The following is a 23,844-nucleotide window of genomic DNA, read 5'->3' as shown; positions in this document are numbered from 1 at the left end:
AAAAAAAAATTGGGAAATTTTTTTTCACACAAATCTATGGTCTGCAAGTGCCGTTTAATTTCTAGTCTGGAATTTTTTATCAGTAGAATGTTTATTTCATGTAATGGTATAGGAGGCTCATTCCACTAAGTGATTTTCTATGCCCGCTGCACAGCTTTTATGGAAATTTATAATTAAAGTTTTATGTTATCTACTCAATTAAAATTGTATCCAACGTCAGGTGTTTTTCATCAATTGAAGATTTGAGACTTCAGCTGAAACTTCTGAAAGTTTCCAAATCCTACAAAAACTTTAAAATAAAAAAGACTTCAAAGTTCCAAGTTTAATGTAATAGTCACAATTAAAGGGAAAATACAACATTTGCAAACATCAAAAAAATAAAACTACCAAATCATTTTGAAATACCTTGCTGGACTGTTAGTGAATGACAGTGTAAAGCATCCTGTAAAATCATGGCACCTGGTATACTGTCATTTTCAAGAAAAGTGGTATTTTTGTATCAATATTCAACGCTGGTCAGCCGACCAGCGTTGGAAAAAACTGGCTTTTTTTTCAAATACTGGCCCCAATTGACCATCGCACTTGTTTGCAATCGATTATACACCTATGAACGGGTACAAGCCAGCTGGACTGGTTCCCTGACCTTACGATTCCCCAATGTATGTAAACTGCTCTGTTTCTTCTTATATGGAGTCAGGGAACCAGACTACAGGAAAATGATTGTTTTTCTTGGTTTTATAGCATTTTCGAACCCAAAAGCTCAAAAAAGTCAGTGTAACTATATTTGCTATATATTTCCAACCCCCCAATTCCATCCATTTCTGAAAATTACAGCAAAAGCAAATGATGTATATTCCCTTTAACTACGAAAACCCAGTAACTTTGTAGAAGTTAAAAACAAATCATTAGAGACCAAAGATTTTTTTGTAAGAAAAAGTAAAATAAAAAAAAATATTAAGTTAGACAAGAAATTCAATATCCAAATGTTTCAAAAATTCTTAAACTTTATTATGTTGTGGCTTTTTCCTCAATTACCTATCTCTATACTTTGCTTTTCCATTTCTCTTTTTTCAATTTTAAAACTGGAATTTAAAAATTGCAAGTGCAAATAATGGTGTTAAAGACCAAAATGTGAATTAATTTAACTGAAGCACTTAAAACAAGTTACAAAAAAATGGGTACCTCAAAATGAGCAAATTTAGATTTGCAAGTACAATTTCACAGAATATGTAGAGTTAACCACTTGTACTAAAGTTTAAAAGAAAGTTTAAATTAATCACGACATTATCTGAAATAAAATAAAATAAAAGTGCCACTTTTGTACAATGGTTGTTTGCTGCTGTATTTTCTTAACCCTTCCAGTGCTGCAACATAGAATGTCGTCACGAATTAATGTCATTTGAAGTTTGAAGGAACCGCCACGATGTTTATTTCTGGTATGTTGCCGCTGACGAAACCAGCCATATCAGGTCACATGATCACATTTCCTCGAGGACAATGGAGGGCGCTAGACAATTCAGTCAAACCTGGGAGGGTTTTCCGACCAATGCAGTTCCACTAACGGATTTTCGTCGACAGCAGGTAAAGTTGGATTTATGACTAGAATAATTATTAACCAGTTCGCGCCCGGATTATTTTGACATTCACCAGACCCAGGTGCGGGATTTTTTTCACGAACCTCGATGCCAGACGGGTTTAGGCCGTCATCTGCGGGTAGCACACCCTGATATTTCCGGCCTCACTTGTTTCGTGTGTATAAGTCATCTGTTCCGAATACCGCAAAACCTTTTTATGTACACGTTATCCGACGTTAAGTGGTTAAGTAAAGTATCGACACCTATCCTGCAATTTTGTGACCGCTGTCGTGAAGTGCAAACACACAAAAATCGGCATCCGATCCGAATGAAGAAACACTGCTTTGAAGCTGACAGAAAGATAGTCCTGAATCTGCTGTAACCATGGCAATGCTGTAACCACGCCAATCGTTCGTTTTACCTGTTGGAGATTGTAATAAGCCTTCTCACTTGGTCCAACTGACTTTAGGGATGTCAAAGTGTTCTGTCAGGGTGTCCAGCTTGCTGTTGAATTCCTGCATGAAAAAACAAAAGCCATTATTAATAAAACTTTTTAAAATTATTTTAATTCATCATTCAAATACAGCTTAAATTGCATCAAATAAGCACAATTCAACCAACAACCAGTCAAAACACAATTTAGCCAACACAAGTCCATCAAAATGTGACGATACTTACATTGACTCTGTCTTTGTGTTTCTTCTGGGCTTTCTCCAAAATGCGCTCTGTTTGCTGTAAAATGAAAATAAAAATGTTCAAAATTATTCCCTGCTGAAACGGAAAGTATAAGGGTCTGCTCATACATATCAGGGAGCAACAAAGGACCTTGTGTTGTTTATGCTCGGCCGAGCACAAATGTAGGCCTGTGTTATACTTAAAGTCCTCCACACTGCTCCAGGATGTCCCTGGCTCTGCTTCAACATATTGACAGTGATTGCCGGAGGATTTTGCAGGATTGAGGCAGTGGTCACCCCTCCAAGGACCCCATTCAAGAAAGATTGGAGGATTTTGCATGATTGAGGCTGTATGGTAGTTTTACATGGAGGCAGTTGGAGGATTTTGCAGGATTGAGGCAGTGGTCACCCCTCCAAGGACCCCATTCAAGAAAGATTGGAGGATTTTGCAGGATTGAGGCTGTATGGTATTTTTACATGGAGGCAGTTGGAGGATTTTGCAGGATTGAGGTTACATCCTAGCAAAAATGCCTGGAACACTGATCCTCGATTGCCTACCCTCCTTTCCTGGATCTTAGCGAAGGCTTTCTCGGCCGGCGTTCTCCTGTCAATCTTGGGTTTCGTTTCTCCTTGGCCTTCATCGTCGGCCCCTACTGTTGTCGAGAGCTGCTCCTTGATCTGTTCCAAAGCCTTCTTCTTTTTCTTCTTCCTAAATCATCAGAAAGAAAAATAATTTCTTTATTAAAATGCCTTTTTTATTACTCAATTACTTTATACTGTTTCTGAATTTACATTTACAATCATAGAAATGACCAAACTAGGCTACAACACCAGAAACATAATTTAGGATCCATTTACTTTTCATATTTCATTGCAAGATCAGTCTTTGTTGACAATTGAGTTTGAAGATATTGGCATTGCCATGATTCACAGGAACATAGGCCTAAATGAATAGGCAGGTTCCACACTAAGATTGTCGTTGTGACTGCGTATTCACGAGATGGGAATCAGACCTAATGGAATTTCGGACTTTATTTCCCTTTAACAAAAAAATCCTCCAGAGCCAATATCAGATTCAGAAAAAGATGAAATGTTCTGCAAATTTAATGTAGGATTCAATTAAAAACAATAAAACTTAGTTTAATTCACAAAAAAAATTTAAAGGCAGAAAAAACGTTAGAATTAGTCCGAGCAACTTCATGAACTTGGACCCTACTTCTATCGCATTTTTGTTAAACATTTGGACATGGTCTGGTGATAGTAATAGTAGGGAATTTAATAAGGGAATAAATGTGTGCTCCGGAGGTTTTTATCACTCGTTTAATACCGCTTAGAGTCTGGGTGCTGATAATTACCCGAGCCGGAGGCGAGGGTAATTATCAGCACCCAGACTCTAAGCGGTATTAAACAGAGTGATAAATACCGACCGAGCACATATTTATTCCCATTCATAAATACCTTATCCGTAAAAAAATATCAAATAATTCGTTCAAAAAATCCCGATTTTGTTCAACAAGTTCACTTTATGCTTTTTGAAACATCCCTCTAGCAAAATAATGGAGTGTTCAGCTGGCGAGTAAGATGTAAACAACCCTTTTATGGAGATTGACGCGCGCGTAACATGTTCTGCGCGATGTCACGCAGAACGCACCTGGGGCGTTGCGTTTTGAATTTAGAACTATAAAATTCTGCCTCGCTTGTAGTGTTGCGCATGCCTACGTGAGGATTGTGAACGTTCAACCAATGAAACGGTAAGAGGCACTGGATTTTTAGGAGTCCACATTTTATTGTAACACTGGAAAAGTGTTTAAGACCAGCTAGCCATGTCTTTATCATCCGTTTAAGACCGGCCACGTGACGGGCTCTCGACCAATAGGAATAGCTAAACTGTCTGAGGTATTTATGAATAAATAATAATGTGTTGTATGGTGGTGCAGGCCTACTTGTAATTGTGCGCAGGAGGGCGCTATACGACGCAATGTGCATTCCGACTTAACATGCAGTCTAGAACGAAAAAAATGATTAGGCGTAATGAAGAAACTACTTTTTTGTCAATAAAAAAGGGACCTAACTGATCAAAAAACGGCATGAATGATTCACAATCATATCTACTATTCATGAATAACTCAACTACTCACTTTTTGCTCGATAAGTCACCAATTCCCTTCAGTTTCAAGGTTCCGCCTGCGGTCTGATACGGAGACGCCATTTCAATCGACTCAAAACAATGTCATCTCTTAAATCCATCTGACAAAAAGAGGTTTTTCTTGCCTCCAAGAATTAGCCTACGTCTCGAGCCGCTTCCATTTTCTGCTGTTTTATCTCTTTGATTATGAGCTCTAAACTGACTTAAAACATCCCATAAATTGTGCAAAAAGATAAATGTTGGATATTGCTTTCAAATGAGGGACTCAGCTATGAAAAATCTTAAGCTCCTCCATGCATAGACATAGTTCCGCAGAAAATATGCGAGTACCGAAATACTTCTACAACCGGATCTTCTCCAAGCGCATGTAGTCTACGTCTAGCAAATATGTTATTTTTTTAACAACCAAGCTTGCCGAGTGGTGGCGCTATTTATACAGAATGGAGATAAAAGCTTTCGGGGATGGATGGGGGCGGGGACAAACTGCAACTTTGTGGGAGTATTTGTTCCAATTTTGTCAGCCTTTGTTGCCGAAGAAATGTTTGGCACACTACAAATTGATGCCCATCCACCTCGGCTGCCCCCTAATTTTGACCCTACAACTCCCCACCTCCCCCCTCCCCCCAAAAATTGTCATGTCATGTAGTTGGGGGGGGGTGTCACGTGTTAATTTTCAGTTTATTAATAAAACTAACCATCACAACAAACAGCAAAAAAAATCTACAAACACAAAATATAGTGCAAGCCACATTGCGCGGCATATTATCTTGTTAATGGCCTTTTTTCTTTCAATATTCCAATATCTTTTCAATGTTCCAATAACCTCCTCTCGTACACACTCGGTAAATATTTCAATAAGTCCACCACTCCTTTTCATAAATATTTACACAATATAGATACATATTCCATCGGGAGTTGACATTTTTATAAAGTATGCAAAAATCTAAGTCATAGTGTTCCCCTAAAGTCCCTCCATCAGTAATTCCAACTTCAACTTATTATATGGGAGCAAAAACCAGTCTATGCAGAAAATATCATACAACACATTTGTTGCCAATCAAAATCCAGCCTAGACGGAACCAGTTAAAAACAATACATATTATATGGCATTTTATGGCTGGTAGCCAATCATCTCTAAGCAATACTTTTCATTGTTAAGTGCATTTACTCAGAAATTGGTCTTTGGGCAAAATAATGTGTTAAAAGTTAGGAGGCCCAACAGTTTGAGTCAAAGAAAAATATAACAAATTCTAAATCAATTTAATCATGTAATATTCTTGTGTGGTGCCCAACCCCACCCATACCTTCTGCATCCCTCCCCCGGTTTCATCTCGACACCATACCATTTATTCGTCCAATCTGCAAGCAGTTATTTTCTACATTAAATACAATTGTATTTACATTTCTTTCATTTCTACATTTAGAATTGCACTGAGAAATACGCGAAATGTGCGCTTTTCTGAGCTAATTTAATACGAGCGGTTTGGCGTAGCTCCTGCGAATATAATAATGCTGTATACAGATATGCATTTACAATACAATTGCAATAAAGTCTATTTTTAACATTCCCCACCAGAAGATAAATTGATACAAGTTATACTTCTGTTGTAATTGTGTTGTAATTTTAACAAACATGTTTTTTTTCTAACAGGCTTGTCTATATAAGTTTTGTTGTCATTTCAAAATACGATGACAAAACGGTTTATATAAGGTTTTGGCATCAAAAATGCAGGACGATTCAATAAATTAACAATAGTTTCAATTTATCAAATTAGTTTTTTCTTTATCGGCAAACATTGACCAACATTGACCAATGTTTCAAATTTTGATTCAAAATATTTTTCAAAAAATTTGGGCAGTTGCATATCATTGCTGATTTTTTTTTCTTCAAATATTCTTGTTAAATATGTAAAGCACAACTTTGCTTAATATCATTGGTATCAAGGATAGATTAAAAATCTTCAAAACTATGCGCAGCTTTCTAAATTGAAGCATGGCATACAATATATGGGTGCCCAGCACACAACTTACAGATTATGAATAAGCAAAATATACACAAAACAACTTATTTCCTCAAAAGGCAAAACAAAAAACCCATAAATTTACAAACTGTCCAAAAATAATAAAACGAAAGCAATGTTAGAAACCGAAAAATCATATGCCACATATGCGCAGCTACAGGAATGACGCAACATTTGGAGCAAAATTTTAAGCAATTATCTGAAAAGTCTGAAACTGTTTTTTATGATTAGAAAAATGTAACAAAATTAAGGCATCTGTGTGGTAAGGTATTTGTCTCTTTACAACAATCGGAAGACCCACGTCCGATACACACAATGAATGAATAGAAAACAGAATACAAAAATAATTCAAATTTTTAAAATATTTTTTTTTTTAACCACACACCATGTCAAGGAATCGTTGCAATTCAAACAAAAGACAGTTCAGGAAAATCCACTTCACCAAAAAAAAAAAAAAAATTGGATTTTTTTCGGTAACTACCCACATGTGCAAGACCAGCCAAATCACTGTCACTAATTAATTGTTGGTCCCAAAACACGGACTAGTCTAGCCACGGACCCCTTTCCCGATAGCAAATTTATAATGTTTTTCATTTTTCATTCTTTGTCGATGAGTTGACATATTAAATTAAAACAATGTGCATCAGACATACGCACAGCATAATAAATTTCGTCAACAAAGGCCACTTATTAAACAGGCAGATTTAATCGATGCAAACATTTAATTAGGCTCACCAAATTTCCTCTTTGAATGTTGGAAAAATCATCTCAAAACCTTCAACACCATATCTGAATGCTTTTATTATTGCTTTTTTTTTTGCTGCAAGTAGTCTTAAACTGGCACCTTGGATAACAATGAAATTGCTTTGAAGCATTTTTTTGTCCATGACAACGGACATTTACAGACAACAAACAGTTACAAAACGCTTTGCTGTTGTTTTAATTCCTCACTTGTCCCTTTTTCTATCTCTCTCTCTATCTATCGACAAAAACCCAACTCACTCCAGAAGTTGGTTCAGCCTCTCGAAGCCCCATAGCTTCACCGTTTACACACCTCTTCAAAAGTGGTCAATTTTTAATATAATTAACTTTTGATTTGATAAATAAGTATTTTGCCTGGACAATAATTAGGGTACGATATTCAATCATTTAGTGGTTTGCAACTGATGGTGAATTCTGGCAAAAACAACACATCAGTTTCAAACATATTTCTTTTGGAGAACAACTGTTTTACAAGGTTGTTCATAACTGGCCACTTTCTGAATAAACACACACATTTATCAGATGTGAAATTCCAATTTATAGAGTTGTAATCGCGTCAATCGCAAGGCAATCACGAGTGAATCGCACACCATACATTCTCAAGTCTGTGATTAATTCCCCGTTGATTGTGACTTGACCTGTGATCAGCTTGTGATTGACTTATGATTAGATCCTGACTGATCTGTGATGGACTTTGTAACTGACTTGTGATTGACTACTTATTGGCTTGTGATTGACTCGTGACTGACTGGTGATTGACTTGAGATCGTCTTACGATTGACTTGTGATTCACTTATGATTGACTTGTGATTGACTACATGTTGGCTTGTGATTGACTTGTGACTGACTGGTGATTGACTCAAGATTGACTTGTGATTGACTTGAGATAGACTAATGACCGATTTGAGATTGACTTGTGATTGATCTGAGATTAGCTTGTGATTGACTTATGATTGCCTTGTGATAGACTTACGATTGCCTTGTGATTGACTTATGATTACCTTGTGATTGACTTACGATTGCCTTGTGATTGACTAAGGACTGATCTGAGATTGACTTGTGATTGATCTGAGATTAGCTTATGATAGATCTGAGATTGCCTTGTGATTGCCTTATGATTGCCTTGTGATTGACTACATCACAACTTTGCTAATTTCCTTCCCGTGTCTCACTTTCTCTTGCCAAGCCCCTCCCCTTTCTTACTCCGATGGGAGTGGTGAGGCGAACTCCTCAGACTCTGTTTCTGCTCCACTGACCGACCGCCTCCTCTTTGGCTACTACCCGTCTGATTGGACGTCCGTCGACTGCTACTAACACCGCTACTCTGACTGCACATTGATCGTGGAGTGGCCGCTCCAGAACGTGGCGTGCTGGCGCCCGACCGGTCGGTGTCCGAGTAGTAACTCGGTGCGTGCAGGCTCTCTCTGGATCTGAAACAATTGTACAAAAATGCGTCACAAATTATCATCTGATTTTTGCTTAGCACCAACAATTTGGTAAGCAGGCTCAAAACAAAGAAAGGTGATCAGATGCTCTATTGGCTAAGCAGGAAATGAGTTGTCGGAAACAAAACTGGAAGATAAGCGATTTCTGGACTTGAGGAAAGGGGGGGGGTTCGAACTTACGAGTTTAGACATTCCCCTCTGTCAGGGATGAGCTTCAAGGCGCGGTACAGCTCCACCGTTGTTGGGGTGTTGATGATGGTTCGTTGTCCTACTGGAGTCCTCTCGTTGGGAGGCGTCGAAGGTGCGTGCTCGGCTGCAAAGCCACTAGGACCTAAACAAAAAAAGAAATTCACAATCTTACTTGGGTGGAACTCGAACCCACGACCTCCTGCTTACTAGTGCAGAGGTGTTACCACTCGACCACCGGGCTTGCTGGGTTGTGAATACCCCAACCCATCCACCTCCAACCTAACCCCTAAACCTTTAAAGGTAAACCTCTACAGCGGCTTTAGCCAGGTCTAAATTACATGGCTACGGCTTGTCATTACACGTGCGCCTATGGAAGCGGCTGAAGCCACTTCCCATAGACCCGTGTGTTACAGCTAGCCGTAGTCATTTAATTCAGACGCGTACACAATGTACTTACTACTAGAGGTGTTGATGGACTTGGGCGGTCGGAGAGGTGGCGTGGAGCCCTGCATGCCAGTGGGGCTCAGCATCAACTGCTGCTGGAGGAAACTACCCCGCTCCTCCTCAAACTTCTTACGCTGATGGAGAAAGACAAAAAATACTGCGTGTCAAACTTGCATAATCCTCCTGACATCCTGGCAGTTTGTATACATGTACATGTACAGGCAGTTGGTAAGGACAATTTTCAGTGACGGCCTTGATTGTCCACCCGGCAGGTACCAGTTCTCAGTTGAATAGGGAGTTTGGGTTGAATGGAGAGTTTTGGGTGAGACACCGGACTAACACGTGTTACAGTCATTAGTAATACTGAGCTGAGCTCTCCAGAGACCTCGTAAATGTCCATATTGGAAAGGACCACCTGTCAAGTTTGGTTGAGATTGATGAATGAACTTACAGTGAACTGGAAGACACACACACGGGAACGGACACAGAGACATTGAAGGAATACACGATTGCAATATCCCCCTGCCTGGCTTAAAAGCAAGGGGGATTCCAAAAAAAAAAAAGACTAGAAATTCTCATTCACTGGTCTTTGGAACAAAACATTTGTCAAGAATATTTTTTAGAAAAATGAGCAAACGCTGGCTTTACCTCGTGACCAAGCCTGATGGCCGCGTCGGTGAAATTCCTCCGCTCTTTCTCAAACGCCGCCTTCTGCTGATAGAAAAGCTTCTTCTCCTCCGCGATACATTCTTTCTCCTCAAGAAACTGCGAGTCTTTCAGCAGAGCCATCAGCCCCTCGTCCATACTGCTATCCTGCACGGTCTGAAAGCCAAGACAGATAGACTATTTCTCAAACCATGGGTTCATTTGTAGCTTCGTCTTCAACTCTTAAAATCAAAGCTCAATTTCATAGGGCTGAAACAGTAAGCAGAAAAGTTGTGCTTACTATAGCAGGAAATTGTGCTAACCTTAAGCACTATTTCATGGTGTGGATGTGCTAACGGTTACCATGCATGGAAAGTTTTGTTACATTCCTAATTTAAGCAATTTTTTCCTCGTTTAAAGGTAAGCGTGCCTTTAGCTGTACCTAACTGCTTACAGTCTCCATGAAATAGACGGAATCTCTGTAAGCAGTAAGTTAGGTGCTTAGCAGCGCCATAAAATTGGACCCAGGAGGTTAGATCCTGTAGCCAAAGCCAGAAATGAAAGCAAAGTTTGGGAAATGGCTTTAAAACAAAATCCAGACAAATGAGCAGGCCACAGGACTTGTCTCTACTGGTATCCTGTACAGACTCAAAATGTACAAAACATGATCTGGGACCAGTGAAAATCATTCGTTTGGGTAGCCACTACTTTGAGTGTAGAAAATTGCACAAGAAAACTGTCAATTAACAATGATAAATTTCATTCAGATTTCATTTTTTGTATATATTATTTTTAATTTTAGGGGGGCGAACCACAGACCTGTAATACCTGCTCTTGCTGTTGGATGATATCGTGATACACCTTGACTTTATCTTTCAATCGTGTGATCTCTTCCTCCAAGAGCTCAGTGGACGGACCGTTGTTATTTCCCGGCACATTGGGGTTTGCGGCGTTCTCCTTATTCTCACCCCCTCCGACCCCGACTCCGCCCATCCCCCCGGCCATCTGTTGTTGTTCTTTCTCCATGCGCTGGATGCGTTCCCGTAATTTCTGCCATTTGCTTCTTAGGCTGGTTTCGATGCCTTCCCGGACCATCTCGAAGGGCATCTGGAAGTGGCCGTGGCTGAGCTCGTCCACGGAGGAATCGTCCACTGACGTCGTGTCATCCTCGTGGTCACTGTTGTCACCAAGACTGGATAGCTGCATTTAGACAGGTCAATGACAAAAAACTTAAAGTCTAGGACACCAATGGCAGTTGACATCAATGATAAGGATTGCAATAAAACTGAAAACACTGCAATGACAATGACAAAAATTGTGACATTAATGACAATAATTGCAGTGAAATTGACCAATTCTTTGCAATGAAAATGATAACGATTGCAATAACACTGAAAACACTGCATTGACAATGACAAAAATTGTGATTATGACAAAAATTGCAGTGAAATTGACCAATACAATGAAAATGACATAAATTGCAATGATAAAGAAAATGGGAAAAAATAGTTAATGACAAAAAATTGCAATGAGAAAAATTACCATACAAAATCAGTGATGACTATAACAGTGGAAATATTGAGAATTATAATGACAAACAAAAATAACAAAAAATAACCAATGAAAAGCTTACTTGGGTGGGACTCGAACCCACGACCTCCTGCTTACTAGTGCCGACATTTTACCACTCAACCACAAGAAGTTACTAATGAAAGTTCCCCCTTCAAATTTCAAAAGCAGATTCGAACCAACCAGCTGACCCCATCAAGCTCGGTGTTCGATTGGTAAGACGTCTGCGCTTGTAAGCAGGAGGTCGTGGGTTCGAGTCCCACTTGATGCAGGATTCTCACCAGTCCCTTGTCTCCTTGTCGATTGAGGAGATCCACCAGCTCCTTCTGCATGTTGCTTAAAGACTCTCTCAGGACCTGGTTCTCCAACATCATCTCCTTTTGTCTCTCCTCGTAATTTGTGATGATCAATCGATACATCTCCTCCTCATGCCTTGAGAAAAAAACCCCCAGAAATTTCATGAAAAATGTTACCTTGGTGTCGTTTGAGGTTCTGCACAAAAAATCTCTTCAGGGGTGAGATTGGGCGATAATGACAAATCCACAAAATAATTGGCAGAGGGACTGGGAGTCGCCGATGGCCCCAGAGTAACGTAGGGTCTATGGCATGTGTTTGTATAAGTTTGCCTAAAGGCACTCCTAAAACACCTAATTTTTCTTTTCTATATAACTTTTATAAAAAGAAAAACCTCAGTGGTGATAACTCGGGGAATTCCAGATTTCACAAGGGATTCTTTAAAAAATCCTAAAGTTAGGAAACATCAGAACAAAAAATCCTAAAATCTGGAAAAAATCCCGACAAATCTCACCCCTGCACACGTTTACACAGGTGGGACTCGAACCCATGACCTCCTGCTTAATAGTGCAGGGCAAAACCTGATATTAAATTAACATCTCCCAACGTAAAATCCCCCATACTATTATTGAATAAAGAAATTCAACATTTATTGAATAAAGAAATTCAACATTTATTGAATAAAGAAATTCAACATTTATTGAATAAAGAAATTCAACATTTATTCGACAAAGAAATTGACGGGTAGAAGTTTATAGCCATACTTCACTTACTTTGTACCCGTTTTGCCAGTTTTCCATGTTGCTCTCTTACCGTCGGCCCGCTGCAGTGAGTTCAATATGTCCATTCCTGCAACAGACAAAACATCATAATCAACTTTCAAGATTATACAAATCAGAAATTAACTTTACCCCACCTTGGAAAATTGTGCACCACTCCAAAAAACTTTGGGCCACTTTGAAAATAATGACCCCTTAGGTTTCCCCAACTTCAACCCTAACCCCTTAAGCAATTTTACTAGAAAATATCCTGAATCCGCCGGAATCCATAAATTTTGTCATGTAAAAAATGTTGGTGTCCTGAGTCCATCAGAATCCACCAATGAGTCCATCAGAATCCACCAGTGTAGTACATATACATCATACACACCAAACTTACAGCCAACATGGCCAAGGAGTTAAACTGGTGAGATCCTAAATCCATCAAAGTCCCCAACTGCTCAATATGGAGGTATCCTGAATCCATCAAAATCCTGCAGTCTTGCGAGGCTTACTGTCCTGAATCCATCAAAATCCGCCAACATTTTCAATATGGAGGTATCCTGAATCCGCCGAAATCCTCTAAAACAGGGGTGTGGATTTTGATGGATTCAGGTACGTTAGGGTAAAAGAAAATTTCTATACACATGCCTTTGTCTAAAAACCACTACTTAAAAAAAAAAAACCAAATTGGTGAGACAGCTAATCTTACCTATTCTTCTTTCTTGATTCTTGTCTGTCAGCAGTTGATGTATCCTCTCCTTCATCTTATTGATTTCTCGTTCTTTCTTCTTCAGGTCGTGCTTGAACTGCGTGTCGCGGTGCTTGACAATACTCTCAAGCTTCTTCATCTGAAAAAAAACAAAAGATGACGTGATTTTATGCAAATTTGTGAAAGCATTACGGGGCGACATCGCGGCCAAGCTCCCTACGTCCCGTGCATTGGTAGGTTCGATTGTAGATTTATTGAGCAGTATTTTGGAAAAAAATAGTTCACTTTTCTAAACACAGCAGTTTTTCGCTCTACACGTGAAGCATTAATTGTTCTACTGAAATTTCTGATTTTATTGAAATATCAGTGATGGAAACCAGCACTCAAATTTTTATTCCCGTAAGGAATTCCGGGGAAATTGGACGTGTGGGGGAGTTGGCTAAGTGGTTAGGGTTCTTGACTTGTGATCAGAGGGTTAGAGGTTCGAATCCAGCTGCTGGCCCTGTGTTGTGTCTTTGGGCAAGCCGCTTCACCCCAACGTGCCTCTCTCCACCCAGGAGTATAAATGGGTACCGGCATTAGCTGGGGAGTAACCTGCGATGGACTGGCATCCCATCAAGAAGAAGACAAAATTTCCACTCCATTCATGGCCAAAAAACTGGAGATAAACGCAGGCCTGATGGGCCATACTGGCTCGTGACAGACTTGACTTTACTTGGTGGTTACGTGTGAAACAAACCTCTTCTCTAGTATTCTTGAGTTTTGCAGCAATGGATTTGTTCTGGTTAAGATGCTGTCGGTCTTTCTCCGTCAGCGCTACGTTGTCTCGTTCAACCTGTTCTAGTCGTTCCTTTAGCCGGCCGTGGCTGGACTGTAGATGCTCCAGGTCAGAGTCGCATCGCATCTGTCTGCAAAGAAATCAATGTAAACCCAATTTCAATATCAAAACAATTACAACTGGCAAAGTACAGTATGTTTCAACAACATACTTTTCCTTATGAGTTTAACTTTATTTACCATAATCTAATAATTTGTAATGTGTGCAGGGCTCCAATGGAAACAAGTTTGGAATGGAATAAACACATAAATGAATAACTACCGGTAGTATAGACTCACTGCTTACTTGTGAGAAAAGTTGCAATTCAATCAATCACAAGTCAATCACAACTCAGGTCACAAGTCAGTCACAACTCAATCACAAGTCAATCACACGTCAATCACAAGTCAATTTCAAATCAATCACAAGTCAATCACAAGTCAATCACAAGTCAATCACAAGCCAATCACAAGTCAATCACAAGTCAATTTCAAATCAATCACAAGTCAATCACAAGTCAATCACAAGTCAATCACAAGCCAATCACAAGTCAATCACAAGCCAATCACACGCCAATCAAAAGTCAATCACAAGCCAATCACACGCCAATCACAAGTCAATCACAAGCCAATCACAAGTCAATCACAAGTCAATCACAAGTCAGTTCACAAGAGGGGTGAGCAAAGACAAAGGAATTCTCCCCCCCCCCCCTATAAATAGAGCTCCGCCCTTCCCCAAGTGACTTACTTTGTCTCCATTTCTTCTCGTTTATTGAGGTGTTGCTGGTGTCTTTGCATGAGTTCATAGCAGCAGTTGACTAATTGCACGATATCAAACGGCCCAGACTGGTTCCGGTCCGAGGCGGCATATAGACTCGGGAAACCAAGGACCGTCATCTCCTGCATAATCAACAACAAATAGTCAACTCAAATTAATCAATAACCGATCAAATATCTTTATCACAATGGATGACACACTGCATATTTTGCATATTTGTTTGGTGCAGTACAGTACACACAATGTCTACACAGTCACAGGCTAGCACATTTTTTTCTCCTAAAACTCTTTTTTAAGTGTGAATTTTGGGCAATTCTGTAAACATCGGACATACAGTCGGACACTTTTAGTAATGAGCTGCTGTTGGAAAAGTGAATGTGATACATCACTAATATGTGACGTCTAATGAGCAGAAAACAATTACAGACCAAACTAAGGTACCACCACCTTAACGACCTTGTACATCATGTGGTCGGACATAAGCAGAGAATTTGATTTTACGAAATGCACTTTTGTCTTTTGGGAGGAAAATAGCAAACTCACACTTGTATTATCTAAATTGTGTAATTTTATGCTAATATCAGGCAAAATACCATCAGATTAGAATGTGTGTAGTGTATGTACATGTGTGTGTTTCCATATTGTGAACTGTTCATAGCAGTTATTTTGCCTTTTGGCATTTGCGATGTTTGCTCCAGACAGATGTCATTTCTCAACACGCCAGTAATTGAGGCCTAGTTGCTAAACAAGTGCGCAGTGTCTGTTGAACACCGAAGGCCAATTTCTGAGCCGAGGTGAAACGTGAGCAAATCAGTATCACAGTTGGTAACATTTGTCAGAAATTGGATAATATGTAAAGTGAGACACCAGGAAAAGAGAAAACAAATGTGGGGAAATGTGAGTAATTTTTTTGGGGGGGGGGGGGGATGGGGGGTGTGCAGACAGAAATTGTTTTCCTTGTAATGTTTGCAAGTGACATAAGAAAACAACACATTTCTTGCGTGAGTATGGTCACTAAGTTTCCTTTAATTAAAGTTTGCAATAAACTAGTCGAAAGACAATCAAACAAAATGCTCAGGAAAATGAAAATTTCTATAACAATGATCCAGAAATCATCAACCTTTCCTAAATTTGCCAAAAAATTGATACTTTGAAGTAATTCTTTGTACTTTAAAGACAACTGGAAAAAGATTTGTTCTAGATTTCTGTCAGTCTGCAGGACATGAATAATGTTTGATACATGTATGTGTGCATATTCATAAAGTTTATACATCATGTGTGTCAATTTCTGGTAATTCACATCATCATGACAAACTGTTTTAAGCTCATAGTGGCAACCACCGCAGAGGAAATAAGTGGGGGAGGCTTGTCAACGTAAACACAGCAACCGACTGCACCGATAAACGTGGGATGCCAGCCAAAGGAAACATCCATCAGGGGATCGGTGAAGGAAATGATTACGAACGAGAGGATGTGACCAGCGTCTGTGTCATTCAACCAAGGGAAGAGCTTCTGCATTACACACGAGTGTGGAATTCATACACTCTGACTTAGCAAGTTTTGGGCAAGCCGTGCATGACCCGGCCCAATTTCAATGGGACAAAATGCTTAGAGAATGTATGCACAAAGCGAAAATCCGCGGAGGACCAGTCATCAGTAATTAGTTTAGCATGGTATTCTGGCTGGTGACCTGTTTTTGCTAAGCAGATATTTTCTGTGCTTAGCAGTCTTATGGAATTGGCTCCTGGTCTAAATTGATGAGGCTATGGCTGTGTCCGAATTACTTGGCTTAACAAATTTATACGCTAAGCAAAAATCCGCAGAGGACCAGTCATCAGTAATTAGTTTAGCATGGTATTCTGGCTGGTGACCTGTTTTTGCTAAGCAGATATTATCTGTGCTTAGCAGTCTTATGGAATTGCCTCTTGGTCTTAATTGATGAGGCTTTGGCTGTGTCCGACTTACATGGCTACGGCTTAAATTACACACGCGCCTATGGAAGCCGCTGTAGCCACTTCACATAGACACGTACAGGGTGTAGTCAAGTAATTTGGACACGGCTCTGCATTGAACAGAAATTTTCTAAGCAGAGAAACTATTCGCTTAACAGGAACCGGTTACCGACCAAAACATCATGAAATGTATTGCTAATGACCGGTTCTCAGCTGAGGTTGGCTAAGCACATATAATTTAATTACATTTTCTGTAAATATATCCCTCCTGCTCGACCTGCTGTATGAACAGTCACAGAAAGTCAAAAAATCAATCCTTAACCTCTGCCATGCCTTTTACACAGGCTAGTCACCAACAGTCAAATCATATTTCAAGCAAGCACTGTGAGTAGTCAAATTCAGTCAACAGACAAAAGTAGGCAAGTGGTAAGCACAGCTGGCTTATCAATCTGCTACAGTCAAAGCAAAGCTGCATCAAGTTACATAAACAGTCACAGCCAGTCAATCCTGCTTTCTGAGGGCTGGGAGCTCTTAACTGTTGAAAACAGTCACTTGATTAAATATGACTGAAAGGACAACTTTGCACTGAATGCATGTTTGCATAGGAGGGTTACAGTTACCCTAAACATCTTCATAAATTTGGGTCTATCCTCAATTGTCCCAAAAACCTTCAAACCCTCAGAGTTCAGAAAAAACTATTATCCACTCTCCAGAAGATAAGTTTTTTTTGTCTGACAACAGAAGAATGCCTTTAAGTCACAACTGGCTTAAATTTGAGTTTTTAGAAAAATGGCAAGAGAGTTCTTCCGTGCTCATAAAGAACTAAGGTTGATTTGCATACAAACCTGGTCCAGATATGACACACACTGTTCCAAATTGTCCTTATTGCAAAACGAGGGTCCGAATGTTTGGGACACCCTTCGGCCAGAGCGAGGCGACGTGAACAGCAGGCCCGAGCGCCAACTGTGGTGCATTGTGTGGTGCAAACTGTCGTCCGAGTTGGTGTTTGCCTGGAGGGTGTGGCTCCGCAGGTACTTGGAGACAAAGTCCTCATGGGCAGGGTTGTGGCTGACGGGGGCGTGGCCGGAAGGGGCGTGGCTTGTAGGGACATGGCTTGAAGACGTTTGGGTGTGGCTTGCTGGGGCGCGGCCTGAAGGGGGGAGGCTTGCAGGGGCATGGCTGGAAGGGGCGTGGCTCCGACTCCATGGGTAAAATGCGGACGAGTTCTGGGTGTCCCAGCCTGCCATGGTGGACTGGCTCTCTACGGAGAGCATTTAGTCAACTGGTGGAAAGAGTAACCAAAGACAAAAATAAGAAACTGCCATATGGACAATAATGCTCTGACCAAGGTGAACCAGACTACATCCGGTACCAGAAAGTCAGCGTCGCCATTGTAGTAGGCAAAGATGGTATGCCGCGTGCAGGGAGTAGGCAACCTTCAAAGCTGTGATGGATGGTGAAAACTGTGAGAAAAACGTGGAGCCAACACCCAGTGCTGACTTGGCACGATAATGACAACAGTACACGGCACAGGTAGTGAGCATTACCCTGTTCGACAAAGAATTCAAGGTTATTTTACATAAATATAAGCCTACGTCTAGTTTACCATGCACGACATGGTTGCTAATGAAATGCTTGCCTACTGCAATGGTGGCTGATCATCACAGTGAAACTGGATGGTCACATGGTACATTTTGTACTTTGACATCCTACGTGTGGGCACGTGTGGTCTAGCGGTGGAGCACAGGATTCATGATCGTGAGGTTGTGGGTTCGAGCCCCACCGCGGCCATGCGTGTTGTGCCCTTGAGTAAGGCGCTTTACCTCAATTACTCCTCTCAACCCAGGTGTTAAATGGGTACCGGCATTATTCAATGCTGGGAAGGTAACAGACTCGCTGTGGAGGAGGTGTGGCGATCCCCCCACAGCAGCATATGAGTCTGGCCCAATCGCTAATGAAAGAGAGATGGGCACTCCGTTCCTGTTAACACAGGTTCGTCCCCTTAACCTTTACCTTTTTATATCCTATGATCAGAACGATTACCATATGTACGTGCAACAGCACAGCTGTTACTTCAAATCCTGTCACAAAAATAAAGCATGCATTTCCCCAAAAAATAAAGAGCAGTTTTTAAAATACAGTTGAGAAATTGATTCAGAATAAGATGAATATCCCTACCCTGCTCAAACACAATAACAACTGTAGAACTTTAAGATTAACAAAAGCAGAACAAAATGCATCTGATGTACTGTACTGTCCATACATTCCTTTGCAGAAACGCTGTGTAGTTTACCAGCGATTTACCGGCCGTCACAAACCTTTTAAAAGTCCATCGAAGTCCGTCTGTGATAAATGATTCACAGGAAATTGGCAACTAATTGAATGTGACACCTCCAACACAATGCCTAATGGCCAATGCGCCGACTGTGTCGTTTACACGTTTACACAATAACGTCATATCTCCTGTGCAGTGCAGGGGCGGAGAGCGTTGAACGTTGCCCCTACTTGACTCCGAAACAAAAAACACTGCATGCCAATCATCAGTTGGTAATGTCACAGTGGGTCGACACGTTGTAAATTGTCATGACTTCCGTGAAGGCAGTAAATATCAGTTTACCAATCAAATGGGACTCCTGTTCAAGCTCAAACATGTTCATGTACATCTTCAAATCTGTGAACATTTTTGTACTTTGTCAAATTAAGGGTTTTTTCCGCTGGTGCCAGAGAGCTGGTCTAGTATCCTCTTCGCACCTATCTCACTGACTGACTGACTAACTGTCGGGCAGTGCTATCTTATAGGATTACTCAGCCAATGAATGGGCTAAATCCAATGATATGGGCTAAAACTGTGAAGACCAGATGCATGAAAAGACTTCAGTGAACAGCCATTCCGACACAATAATTGAATAAAATTTGTACGCACTTTGCCCAGCTTTTAATGCTTGCCAAGTCACATCTGTCCAGCAGCTGATGACAACTATGGTTTTAAAATTGACAAGCAAGCCCATTTCATCAATCACCACATTCATGTTGGCCCTGAGGGGGTATCAGTCTTGGGCAAGAACCCAAATTCCAGCCTGGGTGGAGATCTTTCAAGCGAACACCCCCCAAAAATTGTGTCAAAAGTCTGACGATTTATGAAGTTGTCGTGTGACCTAGGGAACCTATGTTCCAGCTGCTACAGACAAACACAGGTTGGTCTGGGCCGTGTATGTTTATTTATGTTCGTTGCTTTCAACATGCCTGCCCGGCCCCTGTATTGGAATAAGCCCTCAGGAATTCAATTAAAATGTTGTTTCGTTGCCGATGGCAACCTAAAATATGGCCACAACAGCCTGGAAAAATATGTAGTGAAATGTCAGCATAAAATTCCATGCTCGTCTTGAAGTCTTTTCCAAAAAATAAAAAAATAAAAAAAATTCTGTCCCATCCTTGAAATCTATGCCAATTTGCATAGCTTTTCATTGTATCCAGTCAGTGTGAAGAGCCGTTGTAATTATTCTCTACACGTATTTGTGAAGTACTGTTAGCCTTTGTTGTCATGACAACAATCCAGGCATGTCCATATTTTATTCTTTTATTTTGCACCTGTTTCACCTTCCAATTATAATACAGAATTAGCATTTGGAATACCGTCATCAGCAGCAGGCATTTAGTGGATCGATAAAAAATGGATTTTTTCTCATTGAAATTTTAATAGGATTCTTCAATAACGACGACAAAATCAACAAAATGCACGGTGATGGTTGATTTGTTTTTACATATGTTGGCACTCTACAAGAATGCTACATACATGTACATACACATGTACAGTGTACGTATGAGCTGGGCAATGCAGTTTTTAAGATACAATTTTTGTTTTCAAATGCATTCTCAAGTTTGTTTTCAAAACACAAATTTCCATGATGGTGAATCTCTCAACAATACATGTTCTTTTTCCCTTGTACAATTACAGTACAATGCAAAGGAGAGACACAGTTTTTATTTTCCTGTTTTATTTTATCTACTTATAATAAATTTGAATATTTGAAAAAGAATTCCGTTCAAATTATCTATGCATGTCAGATGTATATCTGAAATATTACAGAAATTATATTAAAAGTACATTTTAGACACATGTACTGGTACATGTATGTAAGTCAATTTTGACCTTTTTTGACAACGATCTAACTTACATTGTAACTTGAAATCAACAGGTTGACGATAAATAACAGACATGTCACTGGCAAAAGTAAGGAAATTTCAAGCTTTTCAAAACATTCATGGGTGTTTTTTAATTTTCAAGGGCACACAGATCTGAGGAAAAACTTCATGTCTGAAATAAATGTAACATGCAATTTTATCCCCCGAACTATGAATAAAATTCACCATTTCAAATGGTGCTCAACCTAAAATCAGTTTGCGTACTTAGGTTTAGCTGTTTTATGTAAAATGGGGCAGGGTGGCCAGATATGCAAAAAAAACGGCGACCACAAGTTCAGGAATTTGCTCCCCTACAGGGCTCTTTAATCCACCCCCATTATATTACACAAGCTTTGCCTCTTTGGCAGACAAAAATATGTAGTGTCCGTCGCCGCTACCCATTACAAAAGAAGCCTTTGATCAAATGAAAGTTCAATGACATTTCTGGTAAATGCTTGCAACGGGCATCGACAATAACGCTTATTGTTGCGTCTGTTTACTTTACCAAACTTCCCCGTTCAATTCATTCAGGCTTTAATAAATTGGTACGTATTTGCAACTTTGGGCAAGTTTGTATGGTTAGGCTGGTTTTCGAATACGAAAACAAGAAGGTGTGTACATTTCTATGAAAGCCCATCTATGCTCCATGTTTATTTCTATTGAATCTGGATACATACATTGTACAATGTGTATGATGTTCTACATGCAATTTTACATGTACATTTGTAGAACTATTCATTGTGCTAAAATTGTTCACAAGAATGCACTTCAAAACTGTGCATTATTTACTTTAACGTACAGTTATGTACATCATTTTTTGAATTTTGCCAGGCCTCAAAGTCTATATATACAGGCAATCTTTAAACAAAATTTCATTTTATTATTGTGACAATAAAACAACTCTGTTTTAGTGATACTACTCTAATACTCGACTTTGTTTTGCAGTTATCCCTGCATTTTCCTGCATTTTTAGCATTTTAATGTATTTATGACAAATATGCTAATTGTGAGTGCCCATGCGTATTACTGCAATTCATTTCTGCAGGTAGGCTCTTGTGTGTATTTATTCCAATCCATTTCGTTTACTTGACAGACAATGTATGGCCCCATATAAACGGCATGCATAAATTTATTGCAAAGATCTGAGAAGCGACACTCAAAACATGTCTGTAGTTGTGCCTGGTTGCAACCTGTTTTCATTTAGCATACATGTACCTTCTGAATCTACATGCTTAATTTGGTTATTTTATTATTTATTAATAAAATTTATTATTATTTAAAATTTATTATTTATTATTAAGCCCAATTTTATGAATGTCCAAATTTTGTTCAGTTTTTGTTGTCGATACATTTACTAACTACAATTTTGTAGGACTAGTGTGTTCACATAAATACATGTATGATGTATGCATCACGGCAAAATTACAATACATGAAATATTTATGTGAATTCAATTCAATTGAATTAAAAACTCACATGTATTTCCATACCAAATGAGAAATATAAGCAGAGAATACACGAATAAGTAAAAGAATAAGTAAATAGAATTGTCAGAAAGGTGTAGGAGGCAATAATATAAATTATAGGTATGGAAGCATCCTCTAGAACTAACCTAGGCCATGTAGGCTGAGTTGTGGCAAGATGCCTTGGACCGACTATACACAAAACTAAAACGGTAAAACAACTTGAAGTACATACGGAGAGTTGGACAAAGACTGAACCGGCCCGTCCTAAGCATGAAAACTCACATTGTATGAGAAGTGGATTTGGTTTGAATTGGGAAGTAGGCCTAACGTTATATGTAGACCTACAACAATGATTTTTAAGATTTAAACTATTGCTAAAAAATTTGATCCAACATTCATGTCGTCTGATCTAACTCTAAGCACTCAGTCTAAAACAGAGAGTTAAAACACTGGACTGTTGACGGAGTTTATACGAAAATTGCAGGAAAAAACATTATTTATATTCAAGTGATGAAAGTAACTTGGAATGTTTAGTCAATAATTACAACTCAAAACCATGGTTAATATGTAAAACATTATAACATATTTCACTCGAGCGCGTGGCAAAAATGTAATCAAAAGTGATTTTGCTATACACATTAAACAGCGCCATCTAACGTCGAGTTCCCAATTTTAATACGGAGACGGAGTGCGAGTACGACCTTCCGAACACATCCAAAACTCGTTGAATTTTAGGCCATTTAAACAACGACCGATACCAGGATGCTACCTACCTGTGAACTATTTATGCTGATCCATAACTCTTCAATTTTAAGTCCAAACCACCCTGATGTCCATTCCAAAGAACTTGAAAATCGTCGACCTACCTCCCACTTCGGAGTTGTACGGAAGTGATACCTGCATATGATGCTAGCGAAAAAATATATTGCAACGTGTAGTTGGTGTCACTTACAAATACTTTTTTTCATCTACCTAATTTAATTATCCTCCCGAAAAAAACTGGTTTATGGCTGTTTGAAACTTAATATTCTCAGTTTTGTCTTTTTATAGAACTCATTGATCAAAATTCACGCCAAAATTCCGTACAGGGGGGACCAATTTGCCATCAGTGCGCATGCGTATAATTTAATCTTCCCGGCAACTTTTGATTGGTTAACACACCGGCCAATGGAAGAACAGTACAGAAAAAGTTTACCGATTTGGGGCGTCTGCAACCCTCTAAAAATAACCCGCCGTAGTGGATATTTTTTTGTTCGGTGTCTCATCATTCAAAATTGAATAAATTTAATAAATATATTGCAAGGAAAATGTCTATGGTGTGGGTACTATTATTTTTGTGATCGTGTAAACTCATAGAGCTGTATACTACATGCGTAAACAGCGCTCCAAGCGTCCAACATATGATTTTTAAACGCAG

The 23,844-nt window shown here is 39.5% G+C and overlaps 2 protein-coding genes across 3 annotated transcripts; both read right to left on the bottom strand.

Moving 5' to 3' along the window:
• Positions 1 to 971: 971 nt before the first annotated feature.
• Positions 972 to 4,535, bottom strand: LOC119722494 (protein FAM32A-like). The gene is made up of 4 exons (XM_038192647.1): positions 4,387 to 4,535; positions 2,807 to 2,957; positions 2,253 to 2,306; positions 972 to 2,089 (listed from the first exon to the last, which is right to left on the bottom strand). The coding sequence occupies exons 1-4, from the start codon at positions 4,455 to 4,457 to the stop codon at positions 2,021 to 2,023; spliced, it is 345 nt and encodes a 114-aa protein (XP_038048575.1). The 5' UTR covers positions 4,458 to 4,535; the 3' UTR covers positions 972 to 2,020.
• Positions 4,536 to 8,215: 3,680 nt separating this feature from the next.
• On the bottom strand, positions 8,216 to 23,351 carry LOC119722493 (afadin- and alpha-actinin-binding protein B-like). Of its 2 annotated transcripts, none has more exons than XM_038192645.1 (12): positions 23,201 to 23,351; positions 17,625 to 18,061; positions 14,798 to 14,949; positions 13,973 to 14,141; positions 13,234 to 13,372; positions 12,537 to 12,612; positions 11,751 to 11,901; positions 10,720 to 11,100; positions 9,904 to 10,077; positions 9,269 to 9,389; positions 8,803 to 8,953; positions 8,216 to 8,607 (listed from the first exon to the last, which is right to left on the bottom strand). In XM_038192645.1, exons 2-12 carry the CDS (start codon positions 18,051 to 18,053, stop codon positions 8,346 to 8,348), a joined length of 2,205 nt encoding a protein of 734 aa, XP_038048573.1. In that variant the 5' UTR covers positions 18,054 to 18,061; positions 23,201 to 23,351; the 3' UTR covers positions 8,216 to 8,345. The 2 variants fall into 2 exon arrangements, with proteins under 2 accessions (XP_038048573.1, XP_038048574.1); XM_038192646.1 differs by having other exon boundaries at positions 8,217 to 8,607; positions 10,729 to 11,100.
• Between the last annotated feature and the right edge of the window lie 493 nt (positions 23,352 to 23,844).

The sequence above is a fragment of the Patiria miniata genome, unplaced genomic scaffold (assembly GCF_015706575.1).
Source record: "Patiria miniata isolate m_02_andy unplaced genomic scaffold, ASM1570657v1 HiC_scaffold_15, whole genome shotgun sequence".
In the NCBI taxonomy this organism is placed as follows: Eukaryota; Metazoa; Echinodermata; class Asteroidea; order Valvatida; family Asterinidae; genus Patiria; species Patiria miniata.
The sequence above is the reverse complement of the archived record's forward strand: the minus strand, read 5'-3'. Positions and strand labels throughout refer to the sequence as shown.